This window comes from Ostrea edulis, chromosome 2, assembly GCF_947568905.1.
Source record: "Ostrea edulis chromosome 2, xbOstEdul1.1, whole genome shotgun sequence".
Taxonomy (NCBI): Eukaryota; Metazoa; Mollusca; class Bivalvia; order Ostreida; family Ostreidae; genus Ostrea; species Ostrea edulis.
In genome coordinates, this window is record NC_079165.1 from 36,718,532 (window position 1) to 36,733,335 (window position 14,804).

Consider the following 14,804-nt stretch of genomic DNA (forward strand, 5'->3'; position numbering starts at 1 on the left):
ATTCAACAAGCCACGGGGTTCTAACTTACGATCCCCGGGTTTCGAAGCGTACGCTCTACCACTGAGCTACCACGACCTGTCACTGGTTTGAGTAGTGTTGAAAAGAATGTTGTTTCTGGGTAGTGCAGTTGTTTGCACACTTGCTTCCACAGGGGTTAATCCCTTTTTAAGCCCGAACTCTGTTATACCATAAATATAGAAAGCGATCTAACTCTGACCCAGATTAAATTCTACTCATGCACTCGCTTCAAATGCCTTAAAAATTAGAAACTAGGTACGAAATGCGTAATTTGTCAGTCTCCTTGCATCTTGGATACATTGTATTTGGATAACTGAAAATGGCTGTATTGTTTATTATGTCTCAGCTTCAATACCATACAAATTTCCTTATGGGTTAGACCAAGTCTATGGTAATATTTGATGATGTCTTCTAAATCTACAATGTACATATTCTGTTAAGAGGTATGGGACTTTGTTGAATCTGTACATTCTTCACTATATGAAGACTCCTCAGAAATCGCTCAACGGATTTTGTTCAAATTTTGTAGAATTGCTTGTCACCATATGTACATTGTAGTTGATCATATTGCGCCGCCATTTTGATTCGACAAAATTTATACACGCTACACTTCAGGAACACTTTGTGGATGCAACTCCTCAGAAACCACTCAACGGATTTTGTTCAAATTTTGCAGGATTGTTAGTCAAAATATGTAGTTGATCTTATTCCACTGCAATTTTGATTCTACAAATGTTACAGGAGTTAAGGGACTTTTGTGCTGCAACTTTTTTGTGGTGGTGGAGGACATATGGCTACGCGTAGCAACCTTGAATGCCTACGTTTCCTTTATCTTACTGAATGTAAAATTCAAATGAAATTTTATTTTTCAAATAATGTGTTTTATGTAATCGTTTTTAACACTTCGCTAATTTCTCTACTCATGACTATATGCGGTGCATACATGTATCATGTTATGTAGTATGTGTTATGTAATAATCTTGTTTGGTTTCTTGATCACAAGTGAAGGACATGTATCTATTTTACACATTATGTCATCAGTAATCATAACCAATCATTTTAGCTGATTCATAGATATATTTTTATCCACCCTCATCAGCAACCAATGAAATAATGATTAAGTGTCACGTGGTCATGTCTTTGTTTCTAGCTGTCCAAGTGAAAGGAAGCATTAATTTTTATGTGATTATAGAGGAAAATTTTCCTATTTTTTCTATTTTATTATGTTAGTATTTATCAAGATTTATAAAAATTGGGGATATCCCAATGTCATTCTTGTTTAGGTTGTCTGAGTTGTAGTTTTGATACTCGGGGATCTCCCTATTATAAGGGTTGTAAATAAGTTGTCAACTTCTTCAATCGTCATTAATAAATGACAATTTTCAATCAACGGCAAAAATGTTAAGGTGCAACCTTATTTTTCTATTTCATTATGTTTGTATTTATCAAGATTTATAAAAATTAGGGAGATCCCGATGTCATTCTTGTTTAGGTTGTCTGAGTTGTAGATTTGATACTCGGGGATCTCCCTATTATAGGGGTTGTAAATAAGTTGTCAACTTCTTCAATCGTCATAATAAATGACAATTTTCAATCAACTATTCTCTATTCCTCAAAACAGAATCTGAAATGAACAATTATAATCCAAGATGACAGAGGCATCAATTTTCCATAATTTCAAATGCACATTCTATCCCCATCGAAACCATATATACTGTGTTGTCGGGACCACCTGTCCCTTCTTTAGGACCATAGAATATTCACACAGAAATGAAAATGCAAACTAAAACTTCAGTTTTAATTTTTAGTGCTTATAGATAGGAGAGAGGTGCAAAGGCAATTGTGATGCATACTACCGTACACACTACAGAAAGACAAATATTAAGGGAGGAACAAGCCCTGTCATAGCCATGAGAGCGGAGCTCTCCCTATAGGTTATGCGTGTGTATATATATATATATATATATATATATATATATATATATATATATATATATATTTATAAATATATTTATAAATATATATATATATTTATTTATACATGTTCCAAAGGAAAATATAGAACATTGATGAATAATTTTAAAAAAAAACCACCCACTACCTTATCATGAAAGAACCATAGCATTTAATTTTTACAAAAGCACCACCTTATGAAAGAACCATAGCATGAAAGGTGAAGATGACGAACAGTGATCAATCTCAACTCCTACATGTATAAGCAATACAAAATAGATAGTTGGGCAAACACGAACCCCTGGTCGTCTTTTAAGTATTGCAAATACCATCATGAAAAGTTTTTTTTTTATGATTCTCGCATCTGAGTCACGTGGTTCTGCTAGAGTTGGACTTACGGTGGCCGGGAACTTCCAAAAGACAGTATGACACTTTTTTAGTTTATCAAATAAATTTAAAGGAAAAAAAACCTTAACCATATTTTACTCAAATGTATAATGTAATTTGATAAAAAAAAATTATATCAATAAGCATTTAAAATTTATTACGTTTTAAAGCCTGCTATCAAGGAACATATTTTCTACATCCTAATCAAAAGGAGGTGTAATTAAGAGCAATTAATTAATTAACACTGCTATTAATGTTAATAATAAATTACTACTGAATTCTACTCAACAAAATCTCATTTGGAAAATTACAAAGCTTTTTAAGATATCAAATTGAAAATGTTGGTGGGAATCCAGAGTTAACGTGGGTAGTTCTTTCCCATACTTGAGTGTGATTTCTTTTATTATCTTTTTCAGTTCCTTTTCCTAAATTTTTTATCCTTTGAGTAAAATTTACTTGTCGATGAAAACTTGACTCACTTGAGCAGGATATACACTTAAACTACAGTACACGACACGAATTTCATACACCCCACCGTGGAGAGACCACGGTGGAAAATCCACGGAGATCTAAAATTTGTAACTCTGACTCACTGCCTGCAATTGATTATCATAGAGATACCCCAACTGCCGGATATATGACCTGTTAGAGATGTATTTTGGTGGAACTGAGTTTGAAATCAATTATTCGACAATGCGAGCGATTTATCGGACTAATAAATATTTTTTTGCAGCGATTCTTATAGTATTTCCAAAAACATTCTTCGATTCTTCGGGCTTGTAAACAGGCTATACAAGTGATGTTACGTGTACATTTCCAATAGTAGAATTAGTACAAATGAATTCTCCAGTATGTTTGGAAGTCACTTCAGTCATATACTCTTCAGTGCAAATTATTTTATTTTACAGTATTTTTATATTTCATCTATTAACAAAATACATTATACCATTGAAATATCACATGTAATTTGCAATTTATCAAGACACACCTAAAACACGTGTTAAACGTATATAGTAATACGTCATTAAAGTATTTGTTGAAGCATCGAAATAATGTTTTCCGATAACGATTTGGCCTGCTTCCTGTGAAGTACGTGTCCTCCATTATTGAATACAACTTCCTTAGTGTAACGAGACTGGGGTTCTGAAATGCGAAATTCAGTTCATATATATGTATAATACATTGTATAAGGAAAAGAAGAGTAAACAAGAGGCCCAAGGGCTGAATCCCTCACCTGAGTCACCTTGGCCCATATTTAAAGAGTTTCCCTATATACATTTGCATGTAAAACTAAACCCTATTGTGGCCCCAACCTATCCCTGGGGGCCATGATTGTTACAAACTTGAATCTGCACTTATTATAAGTCAATGTCAAGAAGCTTTCATGTAAATATAAACTTTTCTGGCCCAGTGGTTCTTGAGAAGAGTTTTAAAGATTTCCCCTATATATTTGAATGTAAAACGTGGATCCCCTTTTGTTGCCCCACCCTACCCTTGGGGGCTGTGATGTTAACAAACTTGAATTTGCACTATGTTAGGAACCTTTCATGTAAATGTAAATTTTCCTGGCCCAATGGTACTTGAGCAGATTTTTAAAGATCTTATCCTGTATATTTGTATATAAAATTTGTATCCCCTATTATGGCCCCTATCTACCCCCATGGGCCATGAATTTTACAAAGAACAAGGAACGGTTGTATACATAAAAAGGCCCAAACATTTTCTCTCTATAAAATGTGTCTGGAATTAACCTTAATCAGCGTTTTAAGAAAGTAAAATAAATGCCAGGTATACTATGTCAACAAAATCAGAATGATATTCCTAAATGGATAGCATTATGACATCATGAATGAGACATTTCCCGCCTTTTTCTCAAAATAAGCCTGAAAACTGTCAAATGTCGTTACAAATTATTGCTCAGGAAAAGATGTGCGCATTTGTCGAGCAAAATGAAAATGATATATATTGTGTATTATTTTGAGATGAAAAACATGCTTCAATATGAATTTGATCGACGCATGCGCTGTATGTTTTCTGAAAGGAAAACCACCTGAATTTGTGGATATTTTCATTGAAAATGGCATTTTTGCAATTTTATGCCAACTTCAAGGTCTCGTCATATGACACAAATCATTTTGCTGATCAAACTGACCAAATTTTGGGTTTGCTTATCTATTCCCTAATTGAATGCCAGGATTTGAGCTCCAAGTGAATTCATCAATATTTTGGGCCAGATGACTTTAGAAACTGTACCCACTTCTTTGAATTTGCACTATGACAGGAAGCTTTCGTGTAAATGTAAACTTGTCTGGCCCAGTGGTTCTTGAGATGAAGATTTTTTAAAGATTTTCCTTATATATTTGTACGTAAAACTTTGATCCTCTATTGTTGCCCCAACCTACCCCCGGGGACCATGATTTTAACAACCTTGAGTCTGCACTATGACAGGAAGCTTTTATGTAAATTTGTACTTTCCTGGTCCAGAAAGTAAAACTTCGATCCTTTATTGTGGCCCCAATCTACCCCTGAGGGTCATGGTGTTAATAAACTTGAATGTGCATTTTGTCAGGAAGCTTTCATGTAAATTTCAGCTCTCCTGATCCAGTGGCTTTTAAGCAGAAGGTTTTTAAATGACCCCACTCTATTTTTGCATTTTTGTGATTATCTCCCCTTTGAAAGGTGCATGACCCTTCATTTGAACAAACTTAAAAGTCCTTTACCCAAGGATGCTTTTTGCCAAGTTTGGTTGAAATTGGCCAAGTGGTTCTGGAGAAGAAGTCGAAAATGTGAAAAATTTACAGACGGACAACGGGTGATCAGAAAAGCTCACTTGAGCCTTCAGCTCAGGTAAGATAAAAAGGTTATTTAGGAAATAAATGTCTTGGAAACTAAACAAAACATGAAAGAAGACCATAGTTAGAACAATTTACAAGTATTTGCGTTTGAACCTCAAGGGGACAAATTTTTAGAGTTAAAAAATTTCTTACAAAACTGTTGAAATCTAAAAATTGCACTTAATGTTAAAATCGCATAACGATATTTTATCAAAGTATTGCTAACTATTTTAGATATATCATTTACAAATCTTACATAACACATTGATTTTTCTGCCATGTAAGGGGTTAAGATATACATGTAGTGAATCGGTAGCAAGCACGACGCATTTGTAACGAAATTTTCAAACAATACAGGCTTAAAGATTTGCGATACACTTTTAGCAAGGAGTTTGTCAACGTACATTTGTTCATGCCTATTTTTTTTTTTTCTAAGCTTGCAATTCTATGCGTAATGTTCATCAGCAATGTCTGAACAATCATTTAACAAGAAGGCATCACATAGTATTGACCTCAAGTATACATCCTGTAATTCTTACTTGTTGAGACATTTTCTTGTACGTCTAATAAGCTTAGTAAGTGACGTGTCAGGCTTTCCTCTATCATTTTGTCATTCTGACTCCAGGCTACGAACGCCGGTAGACGTTTTTCCTGAATGGTTTTTGCATCCTGTTTGACCTAATTTTTAAAAGACACGAAATTCTCACTAAGTTACATGTAATATATAACAAAACTTGCATAATTTTTTTATGTGCGACTTTGACAGTCTTACATCGCAGTCCAAACATGTCTAAAACCTCTTTCTTAAATGTTGCATTACTCACCAAATCAAAATCGACAGTGGACACTGTTTCTAGGGAAACAAACATCTGTCTTTTTTTGTGTTGGGGTATCTTAAAACCTGAAAAGTTTGAATACAAAAGATGGGTGAACAATAAAATCACTATCAAAAAGAGTTAAAATCCGTCAATTACTTTAATATGATTTTATCACCGATTTTTTTAAACACATGTATGAATATATAATCAATTGATAAAAATGTATCAGATTATCACAAGAAAAAAATACATGATAGAAAATACGTTTACTAATATCAGTATGTATTTTGATGAATAGACATTTTTCTCGCCTTGTAATCGCCAATCTTTCTTTTTTAAAATAATTCCAACCCGTGTTATCGGCGTCTTTGTTTGGAAAACTTCCATGGTTCGTCACGAACATAATATTATATACGTGTACGTCTACCTAACAGATTTATCTTTTTATATTAATGCAATAAGTCTTTTTATTGCCCAGTAACCCATTAATTTGCTTCTTTCTTTCCAAAATCCTCTCATCAATAAAATCACCATATCTTATCCTCCTCTAATGAATAAAAAGCCTGAAGAACAGTTTGTCGTGTGTTGCCACCTTTGTGACGTTTAATAATTTGTTTGAAATTCTCAAAAGTATTATTAACAATGTCATATAATTTTAACAGACAAAAAATGTAAATATGAAAAATAAACTAATTTTGTAAAGGGAGATAATCCAAATTTCCAGTAATTAAAACTTAGACTTAACCGAAAAATTATGAAAATGGGTCTGAAAACGCGCTTTCCTTCCACCTACACCCCTGTACAAAACGGAATGCGTTCTTTCAAGACCAAGATTTTCAGAATATCTGATATCGTCACCATCCTTCAAAAATTCGTGAAAACGACGTACAATTGAGTGACCTAAAATGACAACCGAAGTTTTGCCCATTGAAGACATGATAAAATAATTTTACTCACCAAATACAGTACTTGCTAACCAATAACTCACAAACTTGAAAAAACGTCCGTCCTCCAAAGCTGTAGGTGGGAGAAGAGGCAGAGTGACGCACCGCATGGCCGGAATTTTAATTGTTAGAATCTGATTGGTCAATCTCTGCCTGTCCTCAGACACGGGACAAAATAACCATCATCATGCTTAACCATACAATATCTCAGACTATGCCATTCAAGGAAGATACTTATTGATTACTATAAAAATTCTTAAGTAAACTTAAATTTATTTATTGTACATGTACATCGCTCCTTTATTGTGGTCAACTTTCCATACATTTTTATGGGTAAATTTACGAAATATTATATTCAGTATTCACATAAACAGTATATAACAATAACATATACTACAATAACACCATAGTATTTGTAATTTTATTATGATTTTAAATTCTATCTATGTGACAATAATTCCCTTACACCCTCCCCCTTCCCTTACACCCCTCCCTCCCCCTTTGCTTACATCCCTCCCCCTTCCCTTACATCCTTCCCCCTTCGCTTACATCCTCTCCCTTTCTTACACCCTCCCCTTTCGCTTACATCCCTCCCCCTTCGCTTACAACCCTCCCCCTTCCCTTACACCCCTCCCCCTTCTCTTACACCCCTCTTCCTTCCCTTACACCCCTCCCCTTTGCTTACATCCCTCCCCCTTCGCTTACAACCCTACCCCTTCCCTTACACCCCTCCCCCTTCATTTACACCCCTCCCCTTTCCCTTACATCCCTCCCCCATCCCTTACATCCCTCCCCCTTCGCTTACACCCTTCCCTTACATCTGACAAACTACGTGTATTCTCAGTTCACCTGATCTTCGAGCTCCAATATTTATATAAGAATCAGCAATGGGCCAGAGTTTTTCTTTTCTAGCAGTTGCTCCAACTAGCTTAGTCCAAGCGTACGGCCTCATAGCTCTACAAAACAATAATTACAACTATATGTAATATGAAAGGATGATTTTAAATTTTTACAATCTTACATTTAAAGCTTGCGAGGTCTAGATACACTGTATATGGGTGAAAGATTTTATGAAGGGGCGTTAAACTTCAATCAATCTAAACACTTTAAAAAAACATTTAAAAATACATCTTTTTAGACTAGCATAGTATTAGTATTATAAGTGGTTAAATCTTTATGGTTTCTTTACCATCAGTTTTAACATGACTTTTTCAAGTGTATATTTATTTCAACTATTGTATTTTATATCATTTGATTGTACGGAGTGGAACATTCTTAATTCACAGTATGTTTTAAATTTTAGTAATTTTACTTTGCATTTTTTATGTTTTGCTAGCATTGTTGTGATAGTATCTGCTATTGTAATTTCCTTTTACTACTTTTATAACATGCTGTATCCCTTTTTATTGTGTGCAGCGATTTAGAGTGGTTAATTATAGTCATATAAGGCGCTATATATATATATATTATTATTATTAATAAGAAACATTAGTGCAACCAAATTTATGGGCCAGAAAGATTATGGGATGTGTAAAAACTAAATATTTGTAGAAAAGGTGTTCCAAAGAATTCCTTTGTTTAAAAGCACGCAAAAATTGAATTTAGAGAAATTTCGATCAAATCCGGAGATGAACGAACTCAGTGAAAATAATAGTTAATTATATGAAGTAACTAATTATTGCTACCTCATTCATGCAGTTAGTCTTATACATGTATAAGATTTTAACTTAATTCGCAATACCAAAGTCAACAGCAGGCTATACACAGTTCACCCTTGTCCGATCGATCGATACAAAAATACGTTTTTCCGATCAATCAATATACTTTGCCTTGACTAAATATCAGAATCAAGATGTCTTTAGCATATCAATTCTTCATTCGTGATTTTAATCAATACATTGGACGACCAAAACACAATTAAATATGCAACCAATGCATGTACATTACATTGGCGGATCTAGAGGGGGTAACGGAGGTTGCAACACACACACACTTCTTTGAAAAATCCCATGCAAACGATAAAAAAGTTCAAAATACATAATTATCATGATATCAACAACTTGAACCTTTGGTTTTACGCCCCCTTGAAAATTATCTCCATCTGCGCCTACATTATATTTATCAATTTGTTATCGTTTCACACTGTGGACAGTGTTAATTACATGTATATTGAATCCGTATCTAATGTAATCTTTCTGTTGAAATCTGGGTAGGTTTTTGTTTTTTCACATGTGATTCAATATTTTGAAAATAAACTTTACATGTAATACATTGCACCGCTTGCCTGCATTGCAGTCACGTAGTATTAGGGGGTGTAGGTGCGGACTAGCCTCATACATGTAATTTTTTCGACATCGTTCTTTTCCCGCTATTATTACAGGCTAAGTTGACCATATTTAACGTTTGATCTATAGGTTGGTTCCCGACTTTTTTATAAAAAAAATAAAAAAATAGAAAAAGTGCATTGTAATGAAAATGTAATTAAATTAACCAAGTAGTTAAAATAAAGGTTCAGCCCTTGTCCCCTTACCCCAAACATAGGATTTAGAGTTTTGATTTCTTTTCAAATTTTACTAGATAAGAATTTCAGACAATTGAAAAGAAATCAAAATTCTAAATCCTAAATGTTTGGGGTAAGGGGACAAGGATTGGTCCTTTCAGATATAAGGTTAGTTTCTTGACAAATATTCAGTTTGACATGTTATATATATATCGGGTAATTTCCTTTTTAAATAGTACAGCACGTAAAAATGTTTTAGGACATCCTCAAGTCCGTTGCGGATCATTCAATTGTGGACGCCAACGTGAAATGGTTATATAAATTTCCGTCTCTATATGATCATTTCCAGGATTTCTTTTTATTGCAGAGTGAAATATCAATGATTTTTTATTGACGACAAAAACAAATAAAGTGTAAGAGGTCGGGGAAATGAGGTTGTATGTGGGAGAGAAGAGGAAAGAGAGGGCGAAAGTGAGCCCCTTGTTTATCATCCATGCAGTGGATGTTGCAATACGAATATTTAAATATGATAGATGTCATATTCTCTATATACATGTAAATGTTCGTTTGATATGTTGTGTACCCGTATGTACATGTTTATCTATAGTATTAGTGCGTAGGATGTTAGGTTTATTTATTATTATTATTATTTTTTTTTTTTTTCCTCGGAAAGACCTAGACAAAGAGGTACAAACATGTCAGATTTCCTGTATGAAATTGGTCCATAAACATTTTTGATGAATAACAGACCATAATTAGGGTTACTATTGTAGCCACAACATCGAAAGTCCCAGATCAAAGTATGGAGAGCTTTTACGAACATTCTCTCTTCATATGAATAAAAAGTAGCACAATCAAAATTTTAACTGTAACCAAGATTATTTTACATTTTCCTGTTTGGATGTGAAGATAATAATAAAGCAAAAATTTATTATGAAAATATTCTGTAATCAAAGTTCATAACAATGTCAACTGTTAAGACCACAGAGTCAGGAAGCAGCAAACATTTTGTCGTAAATACACGAAGCTCGACCTCCATCTGACCTCTAAACATGCAAATATGAAAGCATCGAAAGCCGATTAGTGTCAAGGGGAAAATGTACATGTAATTATCTCTTTTTCACGAAAAAAGATCTCGAAATTACGGGAAAAGATCTTGAGATTTCGAGATAATCAGGATGAAAATATAAACAAATAATTGTCACTAAAATATTTGCACATTTAATAGATTAAATACACAAGTTTGGGTTGGGTGTTTACATTGCAATTTTTCGGTATGATACCCTTGAACATATTCTTTTTTTTAATGATTATTGCTCGAGTGAATAAACGATATACAATTATGACAACTCTATAGGGCGATTCATGATTCTGAAAATATTATTGTGCACAGTATGAAAAGACAACAATTGAATGTACATGCGTTGGTTTGTAATTTGAATTATGAACAAAGTAGGACTTTATCTCGAAATTTCGAGTCAGTTCTTTTTTCGTAATTTCAAAACAATCAACTCCTAAGTTGTAGAAAAATAACTCGACATTTCAAGATCTTTTCTCGTAATTTCAAGAAAACTATCTCGAAAATTTGAGATATTTTCTCGTAATTTCGACATCGTTTCTTGCAATTTCAACCATAATCTTTTCTCGTTATAACAAAATAATTACAAACATTTTGTTTCCTTTGACATAACCGGCAGTTTACTGAGATATATGAATTGAAACTACATAATCATTGTAATTCTAATCAGAAATACATGTGAATAATTATGAACTAGCTATAAAAAAGACTGTACTAACTTGTTAGGACAAACGCTCATTGGGTTAATCAAAGATAGGGATTTCACATGGCGTTGAGATGCACCAAGACGAACTGCTAACCAAGAGGCAGCACTATGAGCGACGACACTATCTATTCTGTAACAAAGCTAAACTCAATATCATACAGATCAGTTTATGTGTTTGTGGACATGTAAAGGACTGTGGTCAACTTTCAGTTTATTTTGTGATTGCTAGACATCAAATTATTTTACATGATAAATACTTCAATTCTAAAAGTACCATGTGTTTGTATCTGATGGAGATTTGATTGCTCTATTCGTGGGGAAAATGTATCAGATGTATACTAAGACTTTCCTGTGTATAAATTATGTGCAATAATGTAAAGTCGTTCATGGTTCACATTTTATCATGCGTGGAGTGTCTTGTCAGAGGAAATTATTGCTTGCTTTAGGCAAATCCAATAACATCAGGTGAATGTGCATTGAATATATGAAAATGATCTTCATATATACATTGTACATTTCTATCTTATATTCACAAAATTATTTAAGACTTATATACATTCAGTCCTGTTTTACTAAATATTGTAGCAATGATATTTTTACTGTGTGTAATGAAAGCTGTAAAATGTTACCGTCCAACATCAATTTCCTTAAGTATATCGATTAACATCTGACTCTGACCCGCGGAAGTGAAGTCTAGTCGATAAATATCAGATCTAGATATCTCACTGTCGCCAAATCCTGAAATATCAAAACGAAAATTGTGTAAAAAAGAAGATTCAATTTCCTGATGCACTTTACACTTGTAAAACGGACATTCGTTGTCAATGTTTTTCAGCACTACTAAGTATACAAAGAATAATATTATGCCAACCTTTATTTAAAGACAGTGAATACTATGAACTAGCCTAAAGGATACTTGATGATGTTATTCATCATGTCCTACTTCGAGTTTGCATGTCTTGATTAAGGTTTCTTTTATAAATATTTCACCCCCACTATTTTTCTTTTATGTTCATAGCGACTCCAAAACCCACAGTGTCCGTCATCAATTTTACATACTATGATACAAATACAAATAATACATAATTTTACATTACCAGGTATTTCTGGAGCAACACATCGGATCCCGGCGGAGCTGAGAAAAGTAACCATGTCCTTAAAATCGTCGCCACTGCCCGACAGCCCTAGCAACATGACAACTGTAGGAGCATCGCTTCCAAGGTGATTGTCGAAAACATTTACTTCTACTGGAAGCATACCTTTGCCATTTTTATATTTACACTGAACGACCGTTTTGCTTGATTGCCATTTCCAATCAATGCTGTCCTTTTGCAAGGGAGCGACATTTGATTTGTTAGCAACATCAAATTTATCGACCTCCTGATTTATAAGTACTGCATTGGAGCTTAGAGCACTGAATGTCCGTTTAAATGACACAGGAAGTATGTTCCACTCTCCGCACAAGCCACTACAAAGTGTCCTAGATAAAATATAATGGAGCTTCATGACACTCGCCGGGTCCTTGCACTGATATGAGGACTACGATAACAAAATCCTTCAGCCGGATGTAAACGTTAGAGAATTCAGTGCGTGATCTCCGTTATTGTGATGTTTGACTCGCGATTTGCCTTCCGGGAAAATGATTCGGAGAATTATGTACAATAATATTATAAATGCACATGTATATATAGATCTATATATAAATATGTATGTATAAATCCCGAGGAAGAGACAAGTTGTCTAGAAAATTTTACGATCAATATTGTTCGTGACGTTGCTCATATATGCGAGTGTGTGCGCGCGCGTGAGTGTGTATGCATGTGTACATATATGTATATGAATATTATTGAGCTTGTCGATGTTTTTGTTGTAATGTTAGTACTGTATGCACAATCTGTTTTTCGGGGGGAATTTCAAGAAAAAATGTACTTGTGTATGCACTCCCCAACATCGCGGTGCTAGCATTTGCGGCATGGAGAAGCTATTCTCGGGTATATTTTAAAAGAGGTTGTGAATACAAATAAATATTAGGACGACATATGTTGTGAACATAATTAAATATTAGAACGACAGATACAATTAGGACGAGATATTTGCCCAACTCTCTATTTTGTATTGTTTATAGGAGTTATGAGATTGATCACTCTTCGTTATCTTCACCTTCCTGACATTGAATTCCTTTACAAAGTTCTTGAGTTTTACCTAACCAGAGCCAAAAGTTGAAATGTATTTTAGTTCCATGTACTTGCATAGTAACTTATATTGAACCATCTGTTATATTGAAGTAAAAATAAATTCCCAGTAACAATACATATTTGTATAGTTCAACATCGGTTATGTTGAACATCGAATAAGCAGTAGAGGTTAGAGCGTTCGCCCCACATGCGGAAGGCCAGGGTTCGAATCCCGGCCGTGACAGACCTAAGTCTTTAAAACAGGTAGTGACAGTTCCCATCGCCAAACGGTCGGCATCAGGTGTGAATGTCACGGGTCCTCGGAGATGACCTTAAACGGTTGTCCCGTGTCACAGTGGGTGTGGCACGCTAAAGAACCCTCACTGCTAAGTGGCCTAAATTTGAAACCCCTCACCGGTCTTGGTGACGTCTCCATATGAGTGAAACATTCTTGAGAGAGACGCTAAACAAAATACAATCAATCAATCGAATAAGCAGCAGTCACACCTCGCCGGATAACGCTAACGGACGTCTAACGGAAAACAAAATTGTCAATCCGTTCGTCTCCGTTCCTTGCGTTTCTCTTTCGGCCAACGCGTTCCAGCGGAAAGTTTTGAACATGTTCAAAATTTGAAACGGACACCACCGGACTATGGAGTCCGCTTAGTGTATGATATGCATTTTAATCGGAACTCATGCGTTTCTTTTCCTGTACATTGTAATTGTCCAGATTGCATCCGTTAATGTCCGGTGGACATGATTCACGGCCAGACTACTACCGGACATGCAGCGGGTCAACCGAATCTATTATGGAAACCAACCGCATGTTCAAAGACAAGAAACGCTTGGTGAATGGTGAATAACGGTTGTCAAACGGAGGTTCACGGGACCGGTACAATTCCGTTCGTCTAACGTTGAAAGAATGTTATATCAGTTTCCCATGCGTCCCACGTGCGTTTAGCCCGGTAGTTGTCCGTTATTCAGACGGTATTGTCCATTAATCGACCTTTAATTGCCCGGTACATGTCCAGTAATCGTGCGGTCATTATGCGCTTTATACGCTTCATAAACAGATCGCAGAAGCCCCTAGCAAGGGCGGGAACGACTTCCATCAAAAGATACCAACGGACATCATGTGACAAATATTTTTATCCGTGCGACGTCCGTTAATGCTATCCGGTGAGGTGTGACTGCTCCAATATAATGAACAATCGGGTCGGTCCCTTGAATTTCAGTATATCCGGAGTATACTCCACACACACACACACACACACACACACGTGCGTGCGTGCGTGGGATTTTGGCTTGAAGAACGGTGTAATAAACATTTTATTTTCTTTCTACAGAGATATATGAAATGCAACAGCCTCCTTATCCTTACATGAGACTTG

The 14,804-nt window shown here is 35.0% G+C and overlaps 1 protein-coding gene across 2 annotated transcripts; it reads right to left on the minus strand.

The window, feature by feature from the left end:
- Nucleotides 1-3,243: 3,243 nt before the first annotated feature.
- On the minus strand, nt 3,244-13,085 carry LOC125681504 (uncharacterized). 2 transcript variants are annotated; one of them, XM_048921646.2, is made up of 7 exons: nt 12,337-13,085; nt 11,869-11,977; nt 11,253-11,369; nt 7,805-7,911; nt 6,018-6,094; nt 5,733-5,871; nt 3,244-3,502 (listed from the first exon to the last, which is right to left on the minus strand). In XM_048921646.2, exons 1-7 carry the CDS (start codon nt 12,743-12,745, stop codon nt 3,384-3,386), a joined length of 1,077 nt encoding a protein of 358 aa, XP_048777603.2. In that variant the 5' UTR covers nt 12,746-13,085; the 3' UTR covers nt 3,244-3,383. The 2 variants fall into 2 exon arrangements, with proteins under 2 accessions (XP_048777603.2, XP_048777604.2); XM_048921647.2 differs by lacking the exon at nt 11,253-11,369.
- Nucleotides 13,086-14,804: the final 1,719 nt, after the last annotated feature.

Bases quoted from the DNA above. Each gene is read 5' to 3' on its own strand.
- LOC125681504 (XM_048921646.2), bottom strand. From the start codon at position 12,745: ATGAAGCTCCATTATATTTTATCTAGGACACTTTGTAGTGGCTTGTGC. The intron at 11,978-12,336 runs GTAATGTAAAAT...TTGATATTTCAG, and splicing joins TGTTGCTCCAGAAATACCTG to GATTTGGCGACAGTGAGATA. The intron at 5,872-6,017 runs GTGAGTAATGCA...TTTAAAAATTAG, and splicing joins CCACTGTCGATTTTGATTTG to GTCAAACAGGATGCAAAAAC.